General features: G+C 43.5%; 1 protein-coding gene across 3 annotated transcripts in view; it reads right to left on the bottom strand.

The window, feature by feature from the left end:
- Positions 1–2,342: 2,342 nt before the first annotated feature.
- The window catches only part of OGDH (oxoglutarate dehydrogenase), a 68,300-nt gene continuing 50,332 nt past the window's right edge, over positions 2,343–20,310 (bottom strand). For all 3 annotated transcript variants that reach the window (XM_073588639.1, XM_073588637.1, XM_073588638.1), the window contains exons 18-23: positions 16,750–16,821; positions 16,215–16,340; positions 9,872–9,944; positions 5,763–5,926; positions 5,472–5,626; positions 2,343–4,696 (exon numbers count right to left, since the gene is read on the bottom strand). In XM_073588639.1, coding sequence (XP_073444740.1) covers positions 4,576–4,696; positions 5,472–5,626; positions 5,763–5,926; positions 9,872–9,944; positions 16,215–16,340; positions 16,750–16,821 — 711 coding nt within the window. In that variant the 3' untranslated portion in view covers positions 2,343–4,575. The remainder of the gene's footprint in view (positions 4,697–5,471; positions 5,627–5,762; positions 5,927–9,871; positions 9,945–16,214; positions 16,341–16,749; positions 16,822–20,310) is intronic.

Raw genomic sequence — 20,310 nt, 5'->3', positions numbered from 1 at the left:
TGTTAATTTTCATCAGGTCTATGTCTATATGTGAGGAAGACTATCAACCTCCTTCCATCATGGATGAAGAAAAATTTCCCAAGTTCTTCTCAAGACCTCAAGTGTCTTGAGGTCCCCCCTTTCATGACTTGAGACGGTCACCATTTTGAGTGGAAATTCTAGTAGAAAAATCAAGACCCTGTTAAGCCAGTCCTACATCTCTATGCACTGTGAGGTTAATGTGCTTGGGTCTTGTAACGGCATTTCTGGAAGCAGCACATGATTACCTATTTGCAACAGTCTCATTCTTACACACCTGTCCTAGGTCCAGGTTTTGCTCCCTTCACTTCGGTCCACTATCCTCTGTTGAGCTCCAGGTTGGGCATTAAAGGTTGCCTGGAATGTGGCATCATCGCCATAAGCCTTGTAAGGCCTCCAACGACAGACTTCAGATGGCTATTCAAGACTCTAGTTTCGAGAGTAGTGGGTCCACTTCACAAGGTGAGCCTAATACTCTTAGGACCGGATACCTATTCTTTTGGACACCAACAAAAATCTATGGTGGTTGGTCAGTGCCAAGCAGCCTCACACAAGCGAGCTCTCTTTTATCCCTCCCTCAACCAGTTTGACCTTCGATGTTGGAACCCAAGATTAAGAGGCCCATTGTCAAGAGCAGTGTTCCTCAACTCCAGTCCTCAAGAGCCACCAACAGGTCATGTTTTCAAGATTCCCTTAGTATTGCCCAGGTGATGGAATTCTTGCCTGTGCAGATGATGCATGTACCACTTGGGCAATACTAAGGAAATCCTGAAAACATGACCTGTTGGTGGCTCTTGACGACCAGAGTTGGGGAACACTGGTCTAGGGCAATGAGTCCCGTCTTGCAACATGAAAGAGTTAAAGGCAGCCAGGCTTGTGTAACTCCTCTGTTACAGAACAAATTGATGGTCATTCAGACAAAATTCCCTCTGTGTTTATATCACACAGTAGGGAGGAACACGATACATTCATCTCTCCAGGGAGTACGGATGGATCTGAGCAGAGCAGAGAAAAATCTTGTTTGGACTTTAGCAGTCCTCATAAGTTGCACAGTGAAAAACCAGGCAGACTGGCTCAGTCGCAACTTCCTCAGCCTAGGGTAATGGAGCATCAGTCCAAAAATCTCTCAAATTGCTCACAGATGATGGAAAGTGCCAGGCCTTGTTGTACTCGCTTGACAAAAATATGCCAAGTTGTCCAGAATATGCTCCCACAACACTACAACCAAGAGGATAGACGACACTGAGCTGATAGTCCTGCCAATGATATTTCTGCTTCCACAGTTTCACGACTTCTAGTAGGGGATTTAATAATGTGGCAACTTGATAGGGTCAGTTATTTTTCTTCAATGCATTTATTTTTGGCTAAAAAAGATTTTTGATATTGGGTTTCATTTACATGATTGCACTGTTTGCTTCCTTCAATGGCTCCAGAATAAGTTAACGGAGAATCCATCAGTGAGCTCATTTTGATTGGAGAGTTTAGAACGCTAGTCTTTTATTTTCTAAGATCTACACAGGTGGTTTTTGACGAAGTGAAAGTTGAGCTTAAGCAATCAACTTACCAGTATTAACAGGGCTTTTTTCCCCCCTATATACAGTGGACATAACTGGAAAGCGGACCTGCACTGTAAAGTACAAGGGATGGATACGGCAGCATCGTAAGCCTCTGAAGATATGTGATTGGGATTTTAACACACAAATCTTATGACCCAGAGCTAACTTGAACACTTTATAGATTCAAAAAACAGCAAGGGTCAATCTCCAATTTTAACACCATATCACTTTTTTTAGTTTAATATTTTGTACTTATTACTGTATTTAAAAAAAAAAACAAACAAAAAAACATATTAAGGAAGTAGGAGATCTCAAACATGTTCAAATCCCCAGCATAGCCATACGGGTAAATTATGTCTTGATGGCTCAAGCCATCCAAAACTCCCAAGTAGACATAGTATTAAATGATGAAATTTTGCTGCGTTAAGCCACCACTAGAGGGAGCTCATTACACACTCATAGACAAACCAATACGGTCTATTGTCTATGAGTATGCAGTGAGCTCCCTCTAGTGGTGGCTGAAGGCAGCAACATTTCATAATTTAATACTATGGAATATGGATAAAAAAAAAAAATATATCAGAAATCCGTTCTAAATTATTCATCAAGAATTTTGGATACTCTTAGATGAAAAAATGGTCCTGGAGGGTAGAGATTTACTTAAAAAAACAAAACAAAAAAAACATCGCAGCTTTCCAGGAAACAATCACATTTTGCGTCCTTCCCAAAATGTACCAAATAAACTCCAGGTAAAGATTTTCCACGACATTGTCTGTATACATATTTTTTATTTATTTTAACAAAATAAATAAGATTGCTTTGTGTCAGTGGCCTCTTGGGTTATAATTCTCCCCCCATTTGGTTCCGAAGAAACGTTCTCACTGCCCTTCCTCTCTCGCTCTCTGCCTCGTGTCGGAATTTGGCACGTGCAACTGCAACAGGTTTATGGTTTCCATCCAAATGAATGAATGTCTTTGCCTCAATAAGGGAAAATGAAGCTTCAAACTTTTGCAAAAGGACGCTGGGGCACTTTTCATATTTGGTTCTCACAGCCATGACCATAAGGGAGAAGGACCAAATCTACATTACCATATATTTACTAACATAAAAAGAACCTAAATCCCTCAATGTTGTGCCGAGTTATCAGGACAACTGCAAAGATCTGCTCTTCCTGTGTCCCTAAGACAACACTTCCTGTCTCAATGCTCTAGCAGTGTATAATTGTAAAAAGGGACATTACAGTAACCAATCAGAAACCAGAGTTTACTTTAGAACAGGTAAGAAACTAAAAAAAAAAAAAAAAGAAGGAACTGGATTAATTTCTATTCGTCCTCTACTCTTACCGTAACTCTGAGATGCCAGGGAACAGACGGAGAAGTTTATCACAGTGCTGATTGGCATAAAAAAATGTATTTCCTTTTGCTATAATCCTGGAAAATCCCTTTAAGGGCTCTTAGGGTTATTACCATATAAATAAAAGTTGATGTTTTGCTAGTAATGGTGTGACTTTAAATATAGACGTTAGTAGTTCTTCTTTAAGGGAACCGGTCATCTTGGAAAAATGGTGTATACCTGCAGGTAAACAATGCTACCTGACCTCCTTAATGAAAGTGCGCCTACTGCGAGAAAATATACTTACTTCCTCCATGAGCCGCCGGCTTTCAGTCATGGTAGTGGTGCAGCCACCGCTGATAGTGTCATGAGCCATGGCTGTAAGCACACACCAACACTTGTGCAGAATGAGCTGTCAATCGAAGTGCTGAGGCGGGCTTCCAGCTCGACTCACAGGATAGTAAGCGATGACTGTAGACGCTACAGGCTCCGCCCAAATGACTGAAAGTCGGCGGCTCTTGGGAGGAAATCTGTTACCGTAATTTTTTCCTGGTAGCTGCACTTTCAGTAAGGTGGCCGGGCAGCATTTTAATACTATTTATCTGCAAATTACCTTATGTCTGCAGTTTGTAAAGCATTTTCCAAGGTGACGGGTTCCCTTTAAGAAACTTGGGAAAAGGCAGATAAAATTGATAAAACATAAAAAGCTAAAGAAGTAATCAGCTGCTGTCTAATCTGACACATAGTGTGGTGTTGCCTACAATAAGTGGTTCACTATACGAGCTGTCAAATCAGTCTCTCCAGAGAGAACAGTAACACCTACGACAACATGAATACTTCCCTTTAAATCGTTAGACTTTTTTTTTTCCTCTATTTTTTAAGGCAAAAGGAATATTCAGATTCTTCCTATAGAATACACAGAGTGGGGGGGGCATTTCTGCGGGTCCACTGGCAGAATATTTTCCCTGCCATTCTTTGGGTTAATTAACACACAGATAGACAGACAAGACTGTGTCGTTACTTTGCAGATCTTTAATGGGATCCTCCGTTGACCTCCCTTGCAGTCATGTCTTTATGGGTCGCCCAGGGTAATGTCCACAACACGTCTCATCAAATACAGGTCAGATGCACGTGTATAGGACGTGACCCCGGGGGACCAGCGGAGATATTGCACATTAGTGTAGAACCCCCTTTAATACGGGAAGAAGCCAGATTACAAGAGGTTAACTACATAAGGGGAGGGGGGGGGGTAAAACGTATTTACTTATATAAAATGTGACTTTAAAAAAATATTGCATGACCGCCCAAATCATGTCCCAGGTCTATGGGAGCAGAAGTATGGGTAATACACAGGTATGATTGCCACAGTTCTCATGTTTAAATATTAAAACCAGCGCGCCCCCCCCCCCCGTACACATCAAGTTCACATACACAAGGTATATGCAGAGCTGCTCTTTTATATTCTCGCCCTTTGGAAGAGACTAAATTCCTGCTTGTTTTGCCCCTTTAAAACCATTTAATGGTGGGTGGTTGCAAGGCAGCAGTGAGCCGCTACCTGGAATTTTTCTATGGCCGGGTAAAAAAAAAGCAAAGAGAGGAGAGGATGGCCACAGTGAGTGTATGGATGGCAGATGGGGAGTGCAGAAGGAAGGGGTAAACGGGTGCCGGTCTAAGAGAGGCCCTTAAATGCATCCAGTTTGAAAGCGGTATCCAGGAATCGCTTCAGCTCTGTCATGTGGGTTTTCTTGTTGCCGGTGGCTGGGGCGGCTGCAGGTTCGCGGCCGGCGTACCTGGAGAAGAGGAATGTAAGTTTTAGCAGACTTATAATTTACTTTCTTACCATACCACTAATGGTAAGTGGGCAGCATGTTAGGAGTTTAAAGGGAACCCATCACTTGAGTTATGCTACCCAAACCAGAGGCAGTATGAATCGGAGCGCTGGTGTTTCAGAGATAGTATGAAGTGTGGAATCGCTCTGGTTGATTGACATGTCACTCAAGTGTGTACATCGGGAGAGACCTGTCAATCACTTGTAAAGGGACGTGGAGAGCCAGTGTCGGAATAGTCTCTTTTTTAAGAACGCTCCGGCAATTGTGCTGCCGAACTCTGATTAATGGTTTGGGCAGCACAAATCAAATGACAGGTTCCCTTTAATTGCATGAATCCCTGGAATGGCAGCCGCCTAAAGGTCTCCACAGACATTAGGCGAATGTTGGCCACACCTGATTATTTCAGCAGGACCGGTTTCAATTGATGTGTATGGTGGCCCCACGACAGATGATGTGAAGACTTGCATAGGCAGATGGAATTTCACCACCGATCCTTTAGTAATCAGAGGGGTTTGGCCTCTGCCAGAGGAGTCAGGCTGCGGCTTTTCTGCTCTCTCCCAAAAGGGAGAGTCGAAAAAAATGTCTGTTTGTCGGACAAATATGTATGGCCAACTCAACACGCTGCGGAGGAACCCCACAATGTATCCTGCGGCTGCAGATCTGACCTCCGAAGTATGGCCACTTATGCTGTGGCTTTCACCTTTTGCAACACACATGGTGGAGACTCCATACCTACCAGACAGGCTTATTGCGGTGGATTGTGGTGCGTAATCTTGGCTTCACGTAATCGTAATAACCCTGATTTTTGTGTTCCTCTTGGCACCAAACGAGATCTGCATTCGGGTACTTATTCACTTCCATCTCCAGAAGGTCGAATGGGAATGGAGACAGCTGAAGACATAAGATATAAAAAAAGAAACAGAAGGCATTTCTATTACCAAAGTAATCCATGTAAGGAAACTGTCTCTGCGCTAAGTATTGGCCATGAATAAGAATTACACTTTGCAGACTAGTGAGCTTCTCATACCTGCTCCACACGGGTAATGGCCACCTCTGCCTCCATTTCTCGGGTGCTGCGCTCTTTGGTCAGGTCGTAGTACACTTTTCCTGTGCAGAAGACTATGCGCTTCACTCCGGCAGGGTTCTGGGACGCGGGCCCGGCGTCTGGGATAACTCTTTGAAAGTGTGTGCCTGAAATGAGACGATGGTGACTGGTACCCATTCTGATCAGATAATATATGGAACATAATCAGATAAATCATGTGGCATATATAGAAGATTTATCTCTCGATGGGCAGCACGGTGGCTCAGTGGTTCGAATCCCACCAAGGACAACATCTGCAAGGAGTTTGTATGTTCTCCCCGTGTTTGTGTGGGTATCCTCCGGGTTCTCCGGTTTCCTCCCACACTCCAAAGACATACTGATAGGGAATTTAGATTGTGAGCCCCATCGGGGACAGTGATGATAATGTGTGCAAACTGTAAAGCGCTGTGGAATATGTTAGCGCTATATAAAAATAAAAAGATTATTATAAAAAAAAAAAAAAAAAAAAAAAAAAAAGAGAGAGGTATTACTATCTCAAAAACATCCACAATCTTCCAAAACTCCCTCACAGGTGCAGGTCCCACCTCTGGAGCCCTCAAATATTGGCCGAAAGGCGGTTCAGTGGCTTTCGGTAATTACCAACCACCTAAAAGGAGAGGGTCGGCAAGAGCCCCCCTAGTGCATCTGGATGACTAAAGGGTGGTCCCAGAGGTGGGACGCCCACCGATCAGGCAGATGAAAATACTCCGCTAAAGGGAATTCATGACCAATTATTTTTTTCAGCAATGGAAACCATTAATCGACAGTGACAAATCTGTTTCTGTTCTGTTTTTGGTACATTATTATGGTGGCGGTCATCTTGCCGGAGCTAATTAACAGACTTACAGTATATCACAAAAGTGAGTACACCCCAGACATTTTTATAAATATTTTATTATATCCTTTCATGCGACAACACTGGAGATCTGACACTGAGACAATGTAAGGTAGTCAGTGCACAGCTTAACATTGTAAGTTTAAGCCATTAATGTCTAAACCACTGGCAACAAAAGTGAGTACACGCCTAAGTAAAAAATGGGTAAATTGTGCCCAAAGTGTCAATATTTAGTGTGGCCCCCAATATTTTCAAGCTCTGCCTTAACTCTCTTGGGCATGGAGGTCACTAGAACCTTCCTCCACTGGAATCTTCATTCCATGACAACATCACGGAGCTTGTGGATGTTAGAGACCTTGAGCTCATCCACCTTCCGTATGAGGATGGCCCACAGATGCTCAATAGGGTTTAGGTCTGGAGGCATGCTTGGACAGTCCTTTACCCTCAGTTTCTTTGGCATTGCAATGGTCATCTTGGAGGGGCGTTTGGGGTCAATATCAGGTTGGAATTTTGCCCTCCGGCCCAGTTTCCAAAGGTAGAGGATCATGCTCAGCTTCAGTATGTCACAGAACATGTTGGCATTGATGGTTCCCTCATTGACCTGTAGCTCCCCACAGCCGGCAGCACAAATGCAGACCCAAACCATGACATTCCCACCACCATGCTTGACTGTAGGCAAGACACACTTATTTGTGCGCTCCTCGTCTAGTTGCTGCCACACACACTTGACACCATCTGAACCAAATAATTTTATCTTGGTCTCATCAGACTACAAGACATGGTTCCAGCAATCCATGTCTTTAGTCTGCTTGTCTTCAGCAAACTGTCTGCTGGCATTCTTGTGTAACATTTTTAGAAGATGCTTCCTTCTAGGACGACAGCCATGCAGACCAATTTGATGCAGTGTTCGGCGTATGGTTTGAGTACTGACAGGAGGACCCCCACCCCACTCCTTTAACCTCTGCAGCAATGCTGGTAGCACTCATGTGTCAATTGTGAAAAGACAACCTCTGGATATGACGCTGAGCACGTGCACTCAATCATGGTGAGGCCTGTTCTGAGTGGAACTTGTCTTGTTACACTGCTGTAAGATCTTGGCCAGCACGGAGAAGCCACATTTCAGGGTGTTGCCAATCTTCTTATAGCCTAAGTAGAGTTGAGCGACTTTGGTCGGATCGGGTTTCGTGAAACCCGAATGAAACAAAATAAGTTTCAGATGAAACTCATCCGACTAGAGCAAAAAAAGTCGGAGTTTCGTCTGACTTTTATTTCCCATTGACTTGCATTGGGGTCGGGTTTCGGACGAAACTCCGACTTTGTTTTGCTCTAGTCGGACGAGTTTCATCTGAAACTTATTTTGTTTCATTCGGGTTTCACGAAACCCGATCCGACCAAAGTCGCTCAACTCTAAGCCTAAGCCATCTTTTCATAGAGAAACAATTATTTTTTTAAGATCCTCGAGGCGTTCTTTGCCATGAGGAGCCATGATGAACTTCCAGGGACCAGAGAGTGCGAGAGTGATAACACCAAATTTACCAAACCTGCTCCTCATTCACACCTGAGACCTTGTAGCACTAATGAGTCACATGACACCAGTGGGGGAAAATGGCTTATTGGGCACAATTTGGTCATTTTCACTTAGGGATGCACTCACTTTTGTCCCAGCGGTTTAGACTTTAATGGCTGTGTTGAGTTACTTAGAGGGTACACCAAATTTACACTGTTATACAAGCTGTACACTTACATTGCATCAAAGTGACATATCTCCAGTGCTGTCCCATTAAATAATATAATAAAATATTAATTTGAACTTACAAATTGTAATGTGATAATCAAAACTGAAATTAAGAATCTGTAAGCTAAGAAAATGTTTTTGAATGTACATTTCTGTACGTATGTTAAAAATGATTGTTTAAAAAAAAAAATTCACAAAAATGTGAGGGGTGTACTCATTTTTGTGATATCCTGTAACAGAGTTGATTTACATTAGCCACTAAGTAATAATTTTATTTATATAGCACCAACATATACTGCAGCTCTTTACATGGACCATAGAGACAACAGTCTGGAGACATTTGCTGACTTCTACAGTAACTAAAGTGCTGCGGAATATGTTGGCGCTATAGAAATAAAATTATTATTAACTATATCTGGACTGAATATGTTGGCGCTATCTATTTATATAATTGCCTTGTAATGTTTTCATTTCCTGTTCTGTCCAGATGTCACCGTATCCCAGAATTCAAAGCGGAGGAAGTTCACCAACCACCATACTGGGACACCCAAGTGATGGGTGTCTCAATATGGAAACTGCTGCTGGTACCAACCTATTGTGCGGTAACACCACCGGAACACCGTCGCACCACACACACACTCTCACGCAGCCTCTTGCGCAGTACCACCAGAACACCGTAGCACTGCGCCTGTGCGAATTCCGCGTGGGCACAGTGAACCATTCGGCTGATCCCGGCGGCAGATGCGCGACGTGTCTACAGGCAGAGGAAGCCGGTCACATTAAAAGGGTTTTCCCATGAACAAAAGTTGATTTTAAAAATTGTCTGTGTCTGACCGTGTACGGAGCATACCACATCTCCTGGGCAGGGGAGGAAGCAAAAGACAATACTGACATTACAGCAGGGGACCACAGAGAATTCATTCTGTGAGGTAAAATATTTCACTGACTGTTTTTAAACAATATTTTACCTCACAAAATGTATCCTCTGCGATCGCCTGCTGTAATGTCAGTATTGTCTTTTGCTTCCTCCCCTGCCCAGGAGCTGTGGTACATTCTGTACACGGTCAGACACAGGGGTAAGAGAGACAGAGCACAGGGGGGAGACAGCTCTAACAGGACAGCACATGAGAGGAGAACACAGCACAGGAAGGAGAGAGACAGCAGACAAGGGGGATAGCACATGGGGTAGACAGGTCAAAGAAGAGAGCACAGACAGGAGAAGTCAGCACATGGGGAAAGAGGGTGTGGATAGGTGGGTGAGCACATGGAGGGGGGAGAGATTCTCAACGCTGCAAAGCCTGCCCTCATTGTGACATTATCGCCCTCCCGATGCTATAGCATCGGCCCTCCATCTAGTATAAATATAATTATCATGAATGTTAGGCATGCTCCGTGCAGAGGACGCATTTACTTTTAGTAGCGAGGCTTTACATATTTGGTAAAATATCTAAAAAGCTCATTATGCATGACAATCCATCTCACCTGATATCATCTCGTCGAAACTTGACCTTGCTTCAGGATGACGAAGGAGAGATTTTGGAGTGAAGACGATAAGCTGTGAGGCAAAATAAATAAATAAAGGTAAATCGGTGCATAACCGTGAACAATAATGAAAGCTAGCTGGAATGGTGTCTCCCATACACAGCACACACAGGTATGGGGAATTCCTGCTACCTTGTCTCTATAGAATACAACCAACAACAGCATGGAGAACATTATACAGCAGTACTCAGCAGTGTAGGTGTGAATCCAGCATTTGAGAGCGAGAAATACTAGAAAACTGCTGTATCCCGACTTCTCTGTCTCTGCTTCTCCCCTCTCCATAGACTTTAATAGGAATATATAATCTTATCTCACAGGGAGCTGACCGTCCGTCTTATGAGAAAATGGGTTTGAACCTTTTTTTTCTCATTTCAGAATAAATTCTGAGTTCAGGAGTTGGAGGAGGAGAAGTGACTCATTAGTGGACAAAAATCTCTCTCTCATTAGCTAAATTGTGCATATATACACTACCGTTCAAAAGTTTAGGGTCACTTAGAAATGTCCTTATTTTTGAAAGAAAAGCACAGTTTTTCCAATGAAGCTAACATTAAATGATTCAGAAATACACTCTATACATTGATAATGTGGTAAATGACTATTCTAGCTGCAAACATCTGGTTTGTAATGCAATATCTTCATACAGTGGGGCAAAAAAGTATTTAGTCAGTCAGCAATAGTGCAAGTTCCACCACTTAAAAAGATGAGAGGCGTCTGTAATTTACATCATAGGTAGACCTCAACTATGGGAGACAAACTGAGAAAAAAAAATCCAGAAAATCACATTGTCTGTTTTTTTTTCATTTTATTTGCATATTATGGTGGAAAATAAGTACCGTATATACTCGAATATAAGCCGAGATTTTCAGCCCGTTTTTTTGGGCTGAAAGTCCCCCTCTCGGCTTATATTCGAGTCATATACACCGGGGGGTCAGAGGGGAAGGGGGACGGGGGTGTCAGGTCATACTTACCCGTCCTGACACTGTCTCTTGAGCCCCCAGCTTCTCCCCGTGCTCTCTCTTCCTGCCTTCAGCGGTCACGTGGTGCCGCTCATTAAAACTCATGAATATGCGCATATTCATGAGTTTTAATGAGCGGCACCACGTGACCGCTGAAGGCAGGAAGAGAGAGCGCGGAGAAGCTGGGGGCTCAAGACACAAAGTCAGGACGGGTAAGTATAGCAATACTCACCTGTCCTGCGTCCATGGTGCTTGCTGCTGTCTGTCATCGGTCAGTGACTTCAGACAGCAGAGGGCGCGGTGACGTGGTTAGTGGGCGCCGCGCCCCCTGCAGTCTGAACGTCACTGACCGATGACGTGGCAGATAGCGGGGAGCAGCCATGGACGCAGGACAGGTGAGAATCTGACACCCAGCGACGGAGAGGTGAGTATGTCATTTTTTTATTTTTACATGCTGCAGCAGCAGCAGCCCATGGGGGAATAATCTTAAGGAGCTTCTAATGGGGGCAGCACATGGGGGAACAAAATGGAGCTTCTAATGGGGGCAGCACATGGGGGAACAAAATGGAGCTTCTAATGGGGGCAGTATATGGGGGAACAATATGGAGCTTCTAATGGGGGCAGCATATGGGGGAATAATCTATGGAGCTTCTTATGGGGACAGTATATGGGGGAATAATCTATGGAGCTTCTTATGGGGCAGCTAATGGGGAATAATCTATGGAGCATTTCCCACCCTAGGCTTATACTCGAGTCAATAAGTTTTCCCAGTTTTTTTGTGGCAAAATTAGGGGGGTCGGCTTATACTCGAGTATATACGGTATTTGGTCAGAAACAAGCAATCAAGATTTCTGGCTCTCACAGACCTGTAACTTCTTCTTTAAGAGTCTCCTCTTTCCTCCACTCATTACCTGTAGTAATGGCACCTGTTTAAACTTGTTATCAGTATAAAAAGACACCTGTGCACACCCTCAAACAGTCTGACTCCAAACTCCACTATGGTGAAGACCAAAGAGCTGTCAAAGGACACCAGAAACAAAATTGTAGCCCTGCACCAGGCTGGGAAGACTGAATCTGCAATAGCCAACCAGCTTGGAGTGAAGAAATCAACTGTGGGAGCAATAATTAGAAAATGGAAGACATACAAGACCACTGATAATCTCCCTCGATCTGGTGCTCCACGCAAAATCCCACCCCGTGGGGTCAGAATGATCACAAGAACGGTGAGCAAAAATCCCAGAACCACGCAGGGGGACCTAGTGAATGAACTGCAGAGAGCTGGGACCAATGTAACAAGGCCTACCATAAGTAACACACTACGCCACCATGGACTCAGATCCTGCAGTGCCAGACGTGTCCCACTGCTTAAGCCTGTACATGTCCGGGCCCGTCTGAAGTTTGCTAGAGAGCATTTGGATGATCCAGAGGAGTTTTGGGAGAATGTCCTATGGTCTGATGAAACCAAACTGGAACTGTTTGGTAGAAACACAACTTGTCGTGTTTGGAGGAAAAAGAATACTGAGTTGCATACATCAAACACCATACCTACTGTAAAGCATGGTGGTGGAAACATCATGCTTTGGGGCTGTTTCTCTGCAAAGGGGCCAGGACGACTGATCCGGGTACATGAAAGAATGAATGGGGCCATGTATCGTGAGATTTTGAGTGCAAACCTCCTTCCATCAGCAAGGGCATTGATGATGAAACGTGGCTGGGTCTTTCAACATGACAATGATCCAAAGCACACCGCCAGGGCAACGAAGGAGTGGCTTCGTAAGGAGCATTTCAAGGTCCTGGAGTGGCCTAGCCAGTCTCCAGATCTCAACCCTATAGAAAACCTTTGGAGGGAGTTGAAAGTCCGTGTTGCCAAGCGAAAAGCCAAAAACATCACTGCTCTAGAGGAGATCTGCATGGAGGAATGGGCCAACATACCAACAACAGTGTGTGGCAACCTTGTGAAGACTTACAGAAAGCGTTTGACCTCTGTCATTGCCAACAAAGGATATATCACAAAGTATTGAGATTAAATTTTGTTTCTGACCAAATACTTATTTTCCACCATAATATGCAAATAAAATGAAAAAAAAACAGACAATGTGATTTTCTGGATTTTTTTTTCTCAGTTTGTCTCCCATAGTTGAGGTCTACCTATGATGTAAATTACAGACGCCTCTCATCTTTTTAAGTGGTGGAACTTGCACTATTGCTGACTGACTAAATACTTTTTTGCCCCACTGTAGGTGTTTAGAGGCCCATTTCCAACAACCATCACTCCAGTGTTCTTATGGTACTTTGTGTTTGCCAACTGTGTAAGAAGGCTACTGGGTGGTTAGAATACCTTTGAAAACCCTTGTGTAAGTACGTTGGCACAGCTGAAAACAGTTTGGCTGATTAGAGAAGCTATAAACCTGACCTTCCTTTGAGCTAGTTGAGAATCTGGAGTATTACATTTGTTGGTTCCATTAAACTCTCAAAATGGCCAGAAAAAAAGAACTTTAATGTGAAACTCAACAGTCTATTCTTGTTCTTAGAAATGAAGGCTATTCCATGAGAGAAACTGCCAAGAACTGAAGATTTCCTACAACGGTGTGTACTACTCCCTTCAGAGGAGAGCACAAACAGGCTCTAACCAGAGTAGAAAGAGAAGTGGGAGGCCCCGCCGCACAACTGAGCAACAAGACAAGTACATTTGAGAAATCAACGCCTCACAGGTCCTCAACTGGCAGCTTCATTAAATAGTACACGCAAAACGCCAGTGCCAACGTCTACAGTGAAGAGACGACTCCGGGATGCTGGCCTTCAGGGCAGAGAGGCAAAGAAAAGGCCATAACTGAGACTGGCTCATAAAAGGAAAAGATTAATATGGGCAAAAGAACACCGACATTGGACAGAGGAAGATTGGAAAAAAGTGTTATGGACAGACGAATCAAAGTTTGAGGTGTATGGATCACACTGAAGAACATTTGTGAGACGTAGAACAACTGAAAAGACGCTGGAAGAGTGCCTGACGCCATCTGTCAAGCATGGTGGAGGTAATGTGATGGTCTGGGGTTGCTTTGGTGCTGGTAAAGTGGGAGATTTGTACAAGGTAAAAGGGATTGTGAATAAGTGAATTAGGAAGGCCATTTTGAAATGCCATGCCATACCCTGTGGACAGCGCTTGATTGGAGGCAATTTCATCCTACAACAGGACAATGACCCAAAGCACACCTCCAAATTATGCAAGAACAATTTAGGGAAGAAGCAGGCAGCTGGTATTCTATCTGTAATGGAGTGGCCAGTGCCGTCCCCAGATCTCAACCCCACTGAGCTGTTGTGGGAGCAGCTTGACCGTATGGTGCGCAAAAAGTGCTCATCAAGCCAAACCAACATGTGGGAGGGGCTTCTGGAAGCATGGGGTGAAATTTCTCCAGATTACCTCAGCAAATTAACTGCTAGAATGCCAAAGGTCTGCAATGCTGTAATTGCTGCAAAGGGAGCATTCTTTGACTAAAGCAAAGTTTGAAGGAGAAAATTATTATTTCAAATAAAAATCTTTTTTCGAACCTTGTCAATGTCTGGACTAGATTTTAAATTCATTTGGCAACTCATTTGATTAATAAAAGTATGAGGTTTCATGGAAAACACAAAATTGTCTGGGTGACCCCAAAATTTTGAACAGTAGTATACATACAGTATATATAATCCCTTTAATTGAATCTAAAAGTCTATACTTCAATTTCATCTCAGTTGTTTCATTTTAAATCGAAAATAGCGTCATGCAGATTCTGTCACTGTACAAAAATTTCTGGACCTAACTGTATAATATATATATTTTTTACTTTGTGGAGAGTGCTTTGCAGGCAATGGCTGCCTGAAGTCTGGAAGCCATGAACATCACCAAACTCTGCGGTTGTTTTTTGGTCTTTCTGACTTGATTTTGTCTTAAGCATGTGAAATGCTGCCCGATGGGGTTAAGATCTGGTGATTGAATCGGCCATTGCCTTAAACTCCTGAGTTGCTTTCGTGGTATGTTTTGGGTTTTTATCCATCTGTCTGTGAAGCGCTGTCCAATCAACCTTGCTGCATTTGCTTGAATATGAGCAGAAAGTATCGCCCTGTACTCTTCATAATTCATCCGGCTGCATCTGTCTTCAGTCACATCATCAATAAACCCTAGCGACAAAGTGCCATTGGGAGCCATGCATGCCCGCACCACCACACTGCTCCACCATGTGTTACAGAAGATGTGCTGTGAATTGGATCGTGAGCTATTCCAAGCCTTCTCCATACGTTCTTCTTCCCATCATTCTGTTACAGGTTGATCTTTGTCTTATCTGTGCATAGAATGCTTTTCCAGAACTGGGCTGTCTTCTGTATGTTTTTTGGCAAAGTCCAATCTGACCTTTCTATTTTTAAGGCTGAATAATGGTCTGCACCTTGTGATGAACCCTCTGTATTTGCTCTCATGAAGTCTTCTCTTATGGTAGACTTAGATACTGAAACATCTACTTACTGGAGAGTGTTCTTTATTTGAGTGGATGTTGTGAAGGGTTTTTCCATCACCATGGAAAGGATTCTGCAGTCATTCACCACTGTTGTCTTTCATGTACATCCAGGCCAATTGAGTTCCCAAGCTCATTAGTGTGCCCTTTTTTTTGCAGAATGTACTAAACTGTAGATTTGACCACTCCTAACATTTCTGCTATCTCTCTGACTTATCTATCTACCTAGCTTTTCAGCCTAATGATGGTCTGTTTCTCTTCAATTGAGAGCTTCTTTGACTGCATGTTGTGGGTCCACAGCAACAGCTTCCAAATGAAATTCCATATCTGGAATAAGCTCCAGACCTTGTACCTACTTAATTGATAGATTAATGAAGGAAAGGTCCATGCAGCCCATTAACGAGCTTTTGAGATTACTTTTGGTCCCATTAAAAGAGGCAGCTACATATTAAAGAGTTGTAATTCATAAACCCTTACTCCAATTATGATGTGAATACCCTCAAACTAAAGTTGAGTGTCTGCATGTTAAGCCCATATTGATTATATAACTGTATCTTCTATATGTTTTGGTAAACAGCAAAAATGCCAAAACTTGTGACACTTTCGTCATTTATTGATAAGATATTCTTATGATTTCTTGTACTGTTTGGAGTGGTGCAAAATTTGTTGAATTGACAGTAACCATTTAAGTGGTAATATGATTAACGGTTTAACAGTAAAAATATTGTGTCCACCCCTCAAAAAAGAAAAAAAAAAATTATATATACACACACACACACACACACACACACACACACACACACACACACACACACATACATATATATCCAAAACCATACACACCGGTTTCCGGAAAGGTAGCAGGATCTGTCTGCGGAGCACATGGAAAAAGTTGGCTGGAGTGGAGCAATTGACAACAATCCAGTTACAATCATAAAGTTGACGAACGGCAAAGTCTTCAGAAGCTTTCTGTTGAGGAAGTAAAAGGTAGAAATCACATTCAGGTTCTGCATTTATTATTATTATTATTATTTATTGTTATAGCGCCATTTATTCCATGGCGCTTTACATGTGAGGGGGGTATACATACATATTTACACCAGCAAGTAACCTCTACCCATAATTGCTATCAGCACTCTGGTATTTCTCTGTCCTCATCAATAATCCATTGCACTCATTAGTTATAGGGCACCACTATAATGTGTCCATGTCATCCCCTGCCTGCGTCATACAGATAACCCAAAGGTTAACAAGTACACCATTTAGCAAGGCGATGCTCCCTTCCCATTTTGCTTGAAATCAATGTGATGGTGGAAATCGTAAAACTAGACATAAACTCACCCAAACCTAAAAAGAAGGATACAACAGGTCGACTTACAGGCCACATATCTGGGTCATCATTGCACATCTGCAGGAAGCGTTCAGGTCTTGCAGAGGAATGTTCAGGACCCTAAAGGACAAACAGATTTATATGTGTAACTTACCATATACAATAATACCCTCATTTCTGCACATTAAGTGCATACAGTGGGGAAAAAAAGTATTTAGTTAGTCAGCAATAGTGCAAGTTCCACCACTTAAAAAGATGAGAGGCGTCTGTAATTTACATCATAGGTAGACCTCAACTATGGGAGACAAACTGAGAAAAAAAAATCCAGAAAATCACATTGTCTGGTTTTTTTTCATTTTATTTGCATATTTTGGTGGAAAATAAGTATTTGGTCAGAAACAAAATTTCATCTCAATACTTTGTGATATATCCTTTGTTGGCAATGACAGAGGTCAAACGCTTTCTGTAAGTCTTCACAAGGTTGCCACACACTGTTGTTGGTATGTTGGCCCATTCCTCCATGCAGATCTCCTCTAGAGCAGTGATGTTTTTGGCTTTTCGCTTGGCAACACGGACTTTCAACTCCCTCCAAAGGTTTTCTATAGGGTTGAGATCTGGAGACTGGCTAGGCCACTCCAGGACCTTGAAATGCTTCTTACGAAGCCACTCCTTCGTTGCCCTGGCAGTGTGCTTTGGATCATTGTCATGTTGAAAGACCAAGCCACGTTTCATCTTCAATGCCCTTGCTGATGGAAGGAGGTTTGCACTCAAAATCTCACGATACATGGCCCCATTCATTCTTTCATGTACCCGGATCAGTCGTCCTGGCCCCTTTGCAGAGAAACAGCCCCAAAGCATGATGTTTCCACCACCATGCTTTACAGTAGGTATGGTGTTTGATGGATGCAACTCAGTATTCTTTTTCCTCCAAACACGACAAGTTGTGTTTCTACCAAACAGTTCCAGTTTGGTTTCATCAGACCATAGGACATTCTCCCAAAACTCCTCTGGATCATCCAAATGCTCTCTAACAAACTTCAGACGGGCCCGGACATGTACAGGCTTAAGCAGTGGGACATGTCTGGCACTGCAGGATCTGAGTCCATGGTGGCGTAGTGTGTTACTTATGGTAGGCCTTGTTACATTGGTCCCAGCTCTCTGCAGTTCATTCACTAGGTCCCCCCGCGTGGTTCTGGGATTTTTGCTCACCGTTCTTGTGATCATTCTGACCCCACGGGGTGGGATTTTGCGTGGAGCACCAGATCGAGGGAGATTATCAGTGGTCTTGTATGTCTTCCATTTTCTAATTATTGCTCCCACAGTTGATTTCTTCATTCCAAGCTGGTTGGCTATTGCAGATTCAGTCTTCCCAGCCTGGTGCAGGGCTACAATTTTGTTTCTGGTGTCCTTTGACAGCTCTTTGGTCTTCACCATAGTGGAGTTTGGAGTCAGACTGTTTGAGGGTGTGCACAGGTGTCTTTTTATACTGATAACAAGTTTAAACAGGTGCCATTACTACAGGTAATGAGTGGAGGAAAGAGGTGACTCTTAAAGAAGAAGTTACAGGTCTGTGAGAGCCAGAAATCTTGTTTGCTTGTTTCTGACCAAATACTTATTTTCCACCATAATATGCAAATAAAATGAAAAAAAAACAGACAATGTGATTTTCTGGATTTTTTTTTCTCAGTTTGTCTCCCATAGTTGAGGTCTACCTATGATGTAAATTACAGACGCCTCTCATCTTTTTAAGTGGTGGAACTTGCACTATTGCTGACTGACTAAATACTTTTTTTCCCCACTGTATTAAGCTGTGATCCTTTCCTGGTAAACCATTGCTCTCCCCCATAGCCATGCCATCTATCAGTTGAGGAGTAAAAAGTGCTTGTAACACTTAAAAAATCAGATCCAACAATGCTATGAACCTGCAGATATAGGGTTAATACGCAGGTTAATAGTGTAATGGAGGTGCCTGGCTGCAGTACTGAAAGTGCGGCAACAGGGAGAAAAATGAACTTTTTTTTTCTTTTTCTGGGAGCTGCCGGCTTTCAGTCATATAGGCGTGTCCATAGCAATTACAGTCATTGCTCACAGCACTGAGAGCGGCAGCTGTAAGCACGCCCTGGCACTGATTGACAGCCAACTTTACAGTGCGTCAGTGCCAGGGCGTGCTTACAGCAAAGCTCTTAGTACTGTGAGCAATGACTGTAATTGCTCTGGACACGCCTATATGACTGAAAGCCGGCAGCTCCCAGAAAAAGAATCTACAATCTGGTTTCTGCCCCCATCACTCCACTGAGACAGCCCTGACCAAAATTACTAACGACTTACTTACAGCCAAAGCAAACGGACAATACTCTATACTCCTGCTTCTAGACCTGTCCTCTTTATTCGGCACAGTTGACCACTGCCTCCTACTACAGATCCTCTCCTCCTTTAGCATCAAAGACCTCGTCCTACACTGGATCTCCTCATACCTTTCAAACCGCACATTCAGCATCTCCCACACTATCTCCTCATCCCACCCTCTCTCGGTTGGAGTCCCCCAAGGCTCTGTTCTAGGACCCCTACTCTTCTCAATTTATACCCTTGGCCTGGTTCAACTCAAAGTCCCATGGATTCCAGTACCACCTTTATGCTGACGACACACAGATCTACCTCTCTGGCCCAGACGTCGCCTCTCTGCTGTCCAGAATCCCTGAGTGTCTATCAGCCATATCCTCCTTCTCCTCTCGCTTCCTCAAGCTCAATGTGGACAAATCTGAAATCATCTTTCCTCCATCTCACAGATCTTCCTTACCTGACCTATCACAAATAATGACATCACGCTTTCCCCAGTATCGAAAGTCCGCTGCCTCGGTGTAACCCTTGACTCTGCCCTGTCCTTCAAACCGCACATCCAAGTTCTTTCTACCTCCTGTCACCTCCAGCTCAAAAATATTTCCAGAATCCGTCCTTTCCTCAACCCTCAATCTACTAAAATGCTTGCGCACGCCCTCATCATCTCCCGCCTCGACTACTGCAACATCCTTTTCTGTGGTCTCCCTGCTAACACCCTCGCACCTCTCCAGTCCATCCTTAACTTTGCTGCCCGACTAATTCATCTCTCTCCTCGCTACTCCTTCGCTTCTCCTCTCTGCAAATCTCTTCACTGGCTTCCATTCCCTCAGCGTATCCAGTTCAAATTACTAATACTGACCTACAAGGCCATCTATAACCTGTCTCCCCCATATGTCTCTTAACTAATCTCCCGATACCTTCCCTCACGTAATCTCCGGTCATCACAAGACCTCCTTCTCTCCTCCACACTTATTCGCTCCTCACCCAACTGCCTTCAAGACTTATCCCGAAAAGCCCCCATCCTCTGAAAGTCTTTGCCCCAACATGTCCGATTATCAACCACATTCGGATCCTTCAGACGGAAACTGAAAACCCACCTCTTCAAGAAAGCCTACAGCCTGCAATGACCCCACTACCTTCTCACCACTACCGCTGATATCACCTCAACCAACACTGGAACTGCTGCAAACCACCAACCTACTGTCTCCTTCCCCACCATCCTGTAGCATCTAAGCCCAAAAGGGCAGGGTCCTCTCTCCCCTCTGTATCAGT

This window comes from Dendrobates tinctorius, unplaced genomic scaffold, assembly GCF_039654945.1.
Source record: "Dendrobates tinctorius isolate UK_male_01 unplaced genomic scaffold, ASM3965494v1 ptg000104l, whole genome shotgun sequence".
NCBI lineage: Eukaryota > Metazoa > Chordata > Amphibia > Anura > Dendrobatidae > Dendrobates > Dendrobates tinctorius.
The sequence above is the reverse complement of the archived record's forward strand: the minus strand, read 5'-3'. Positions and strand labels throughout refer to the sequence as shown.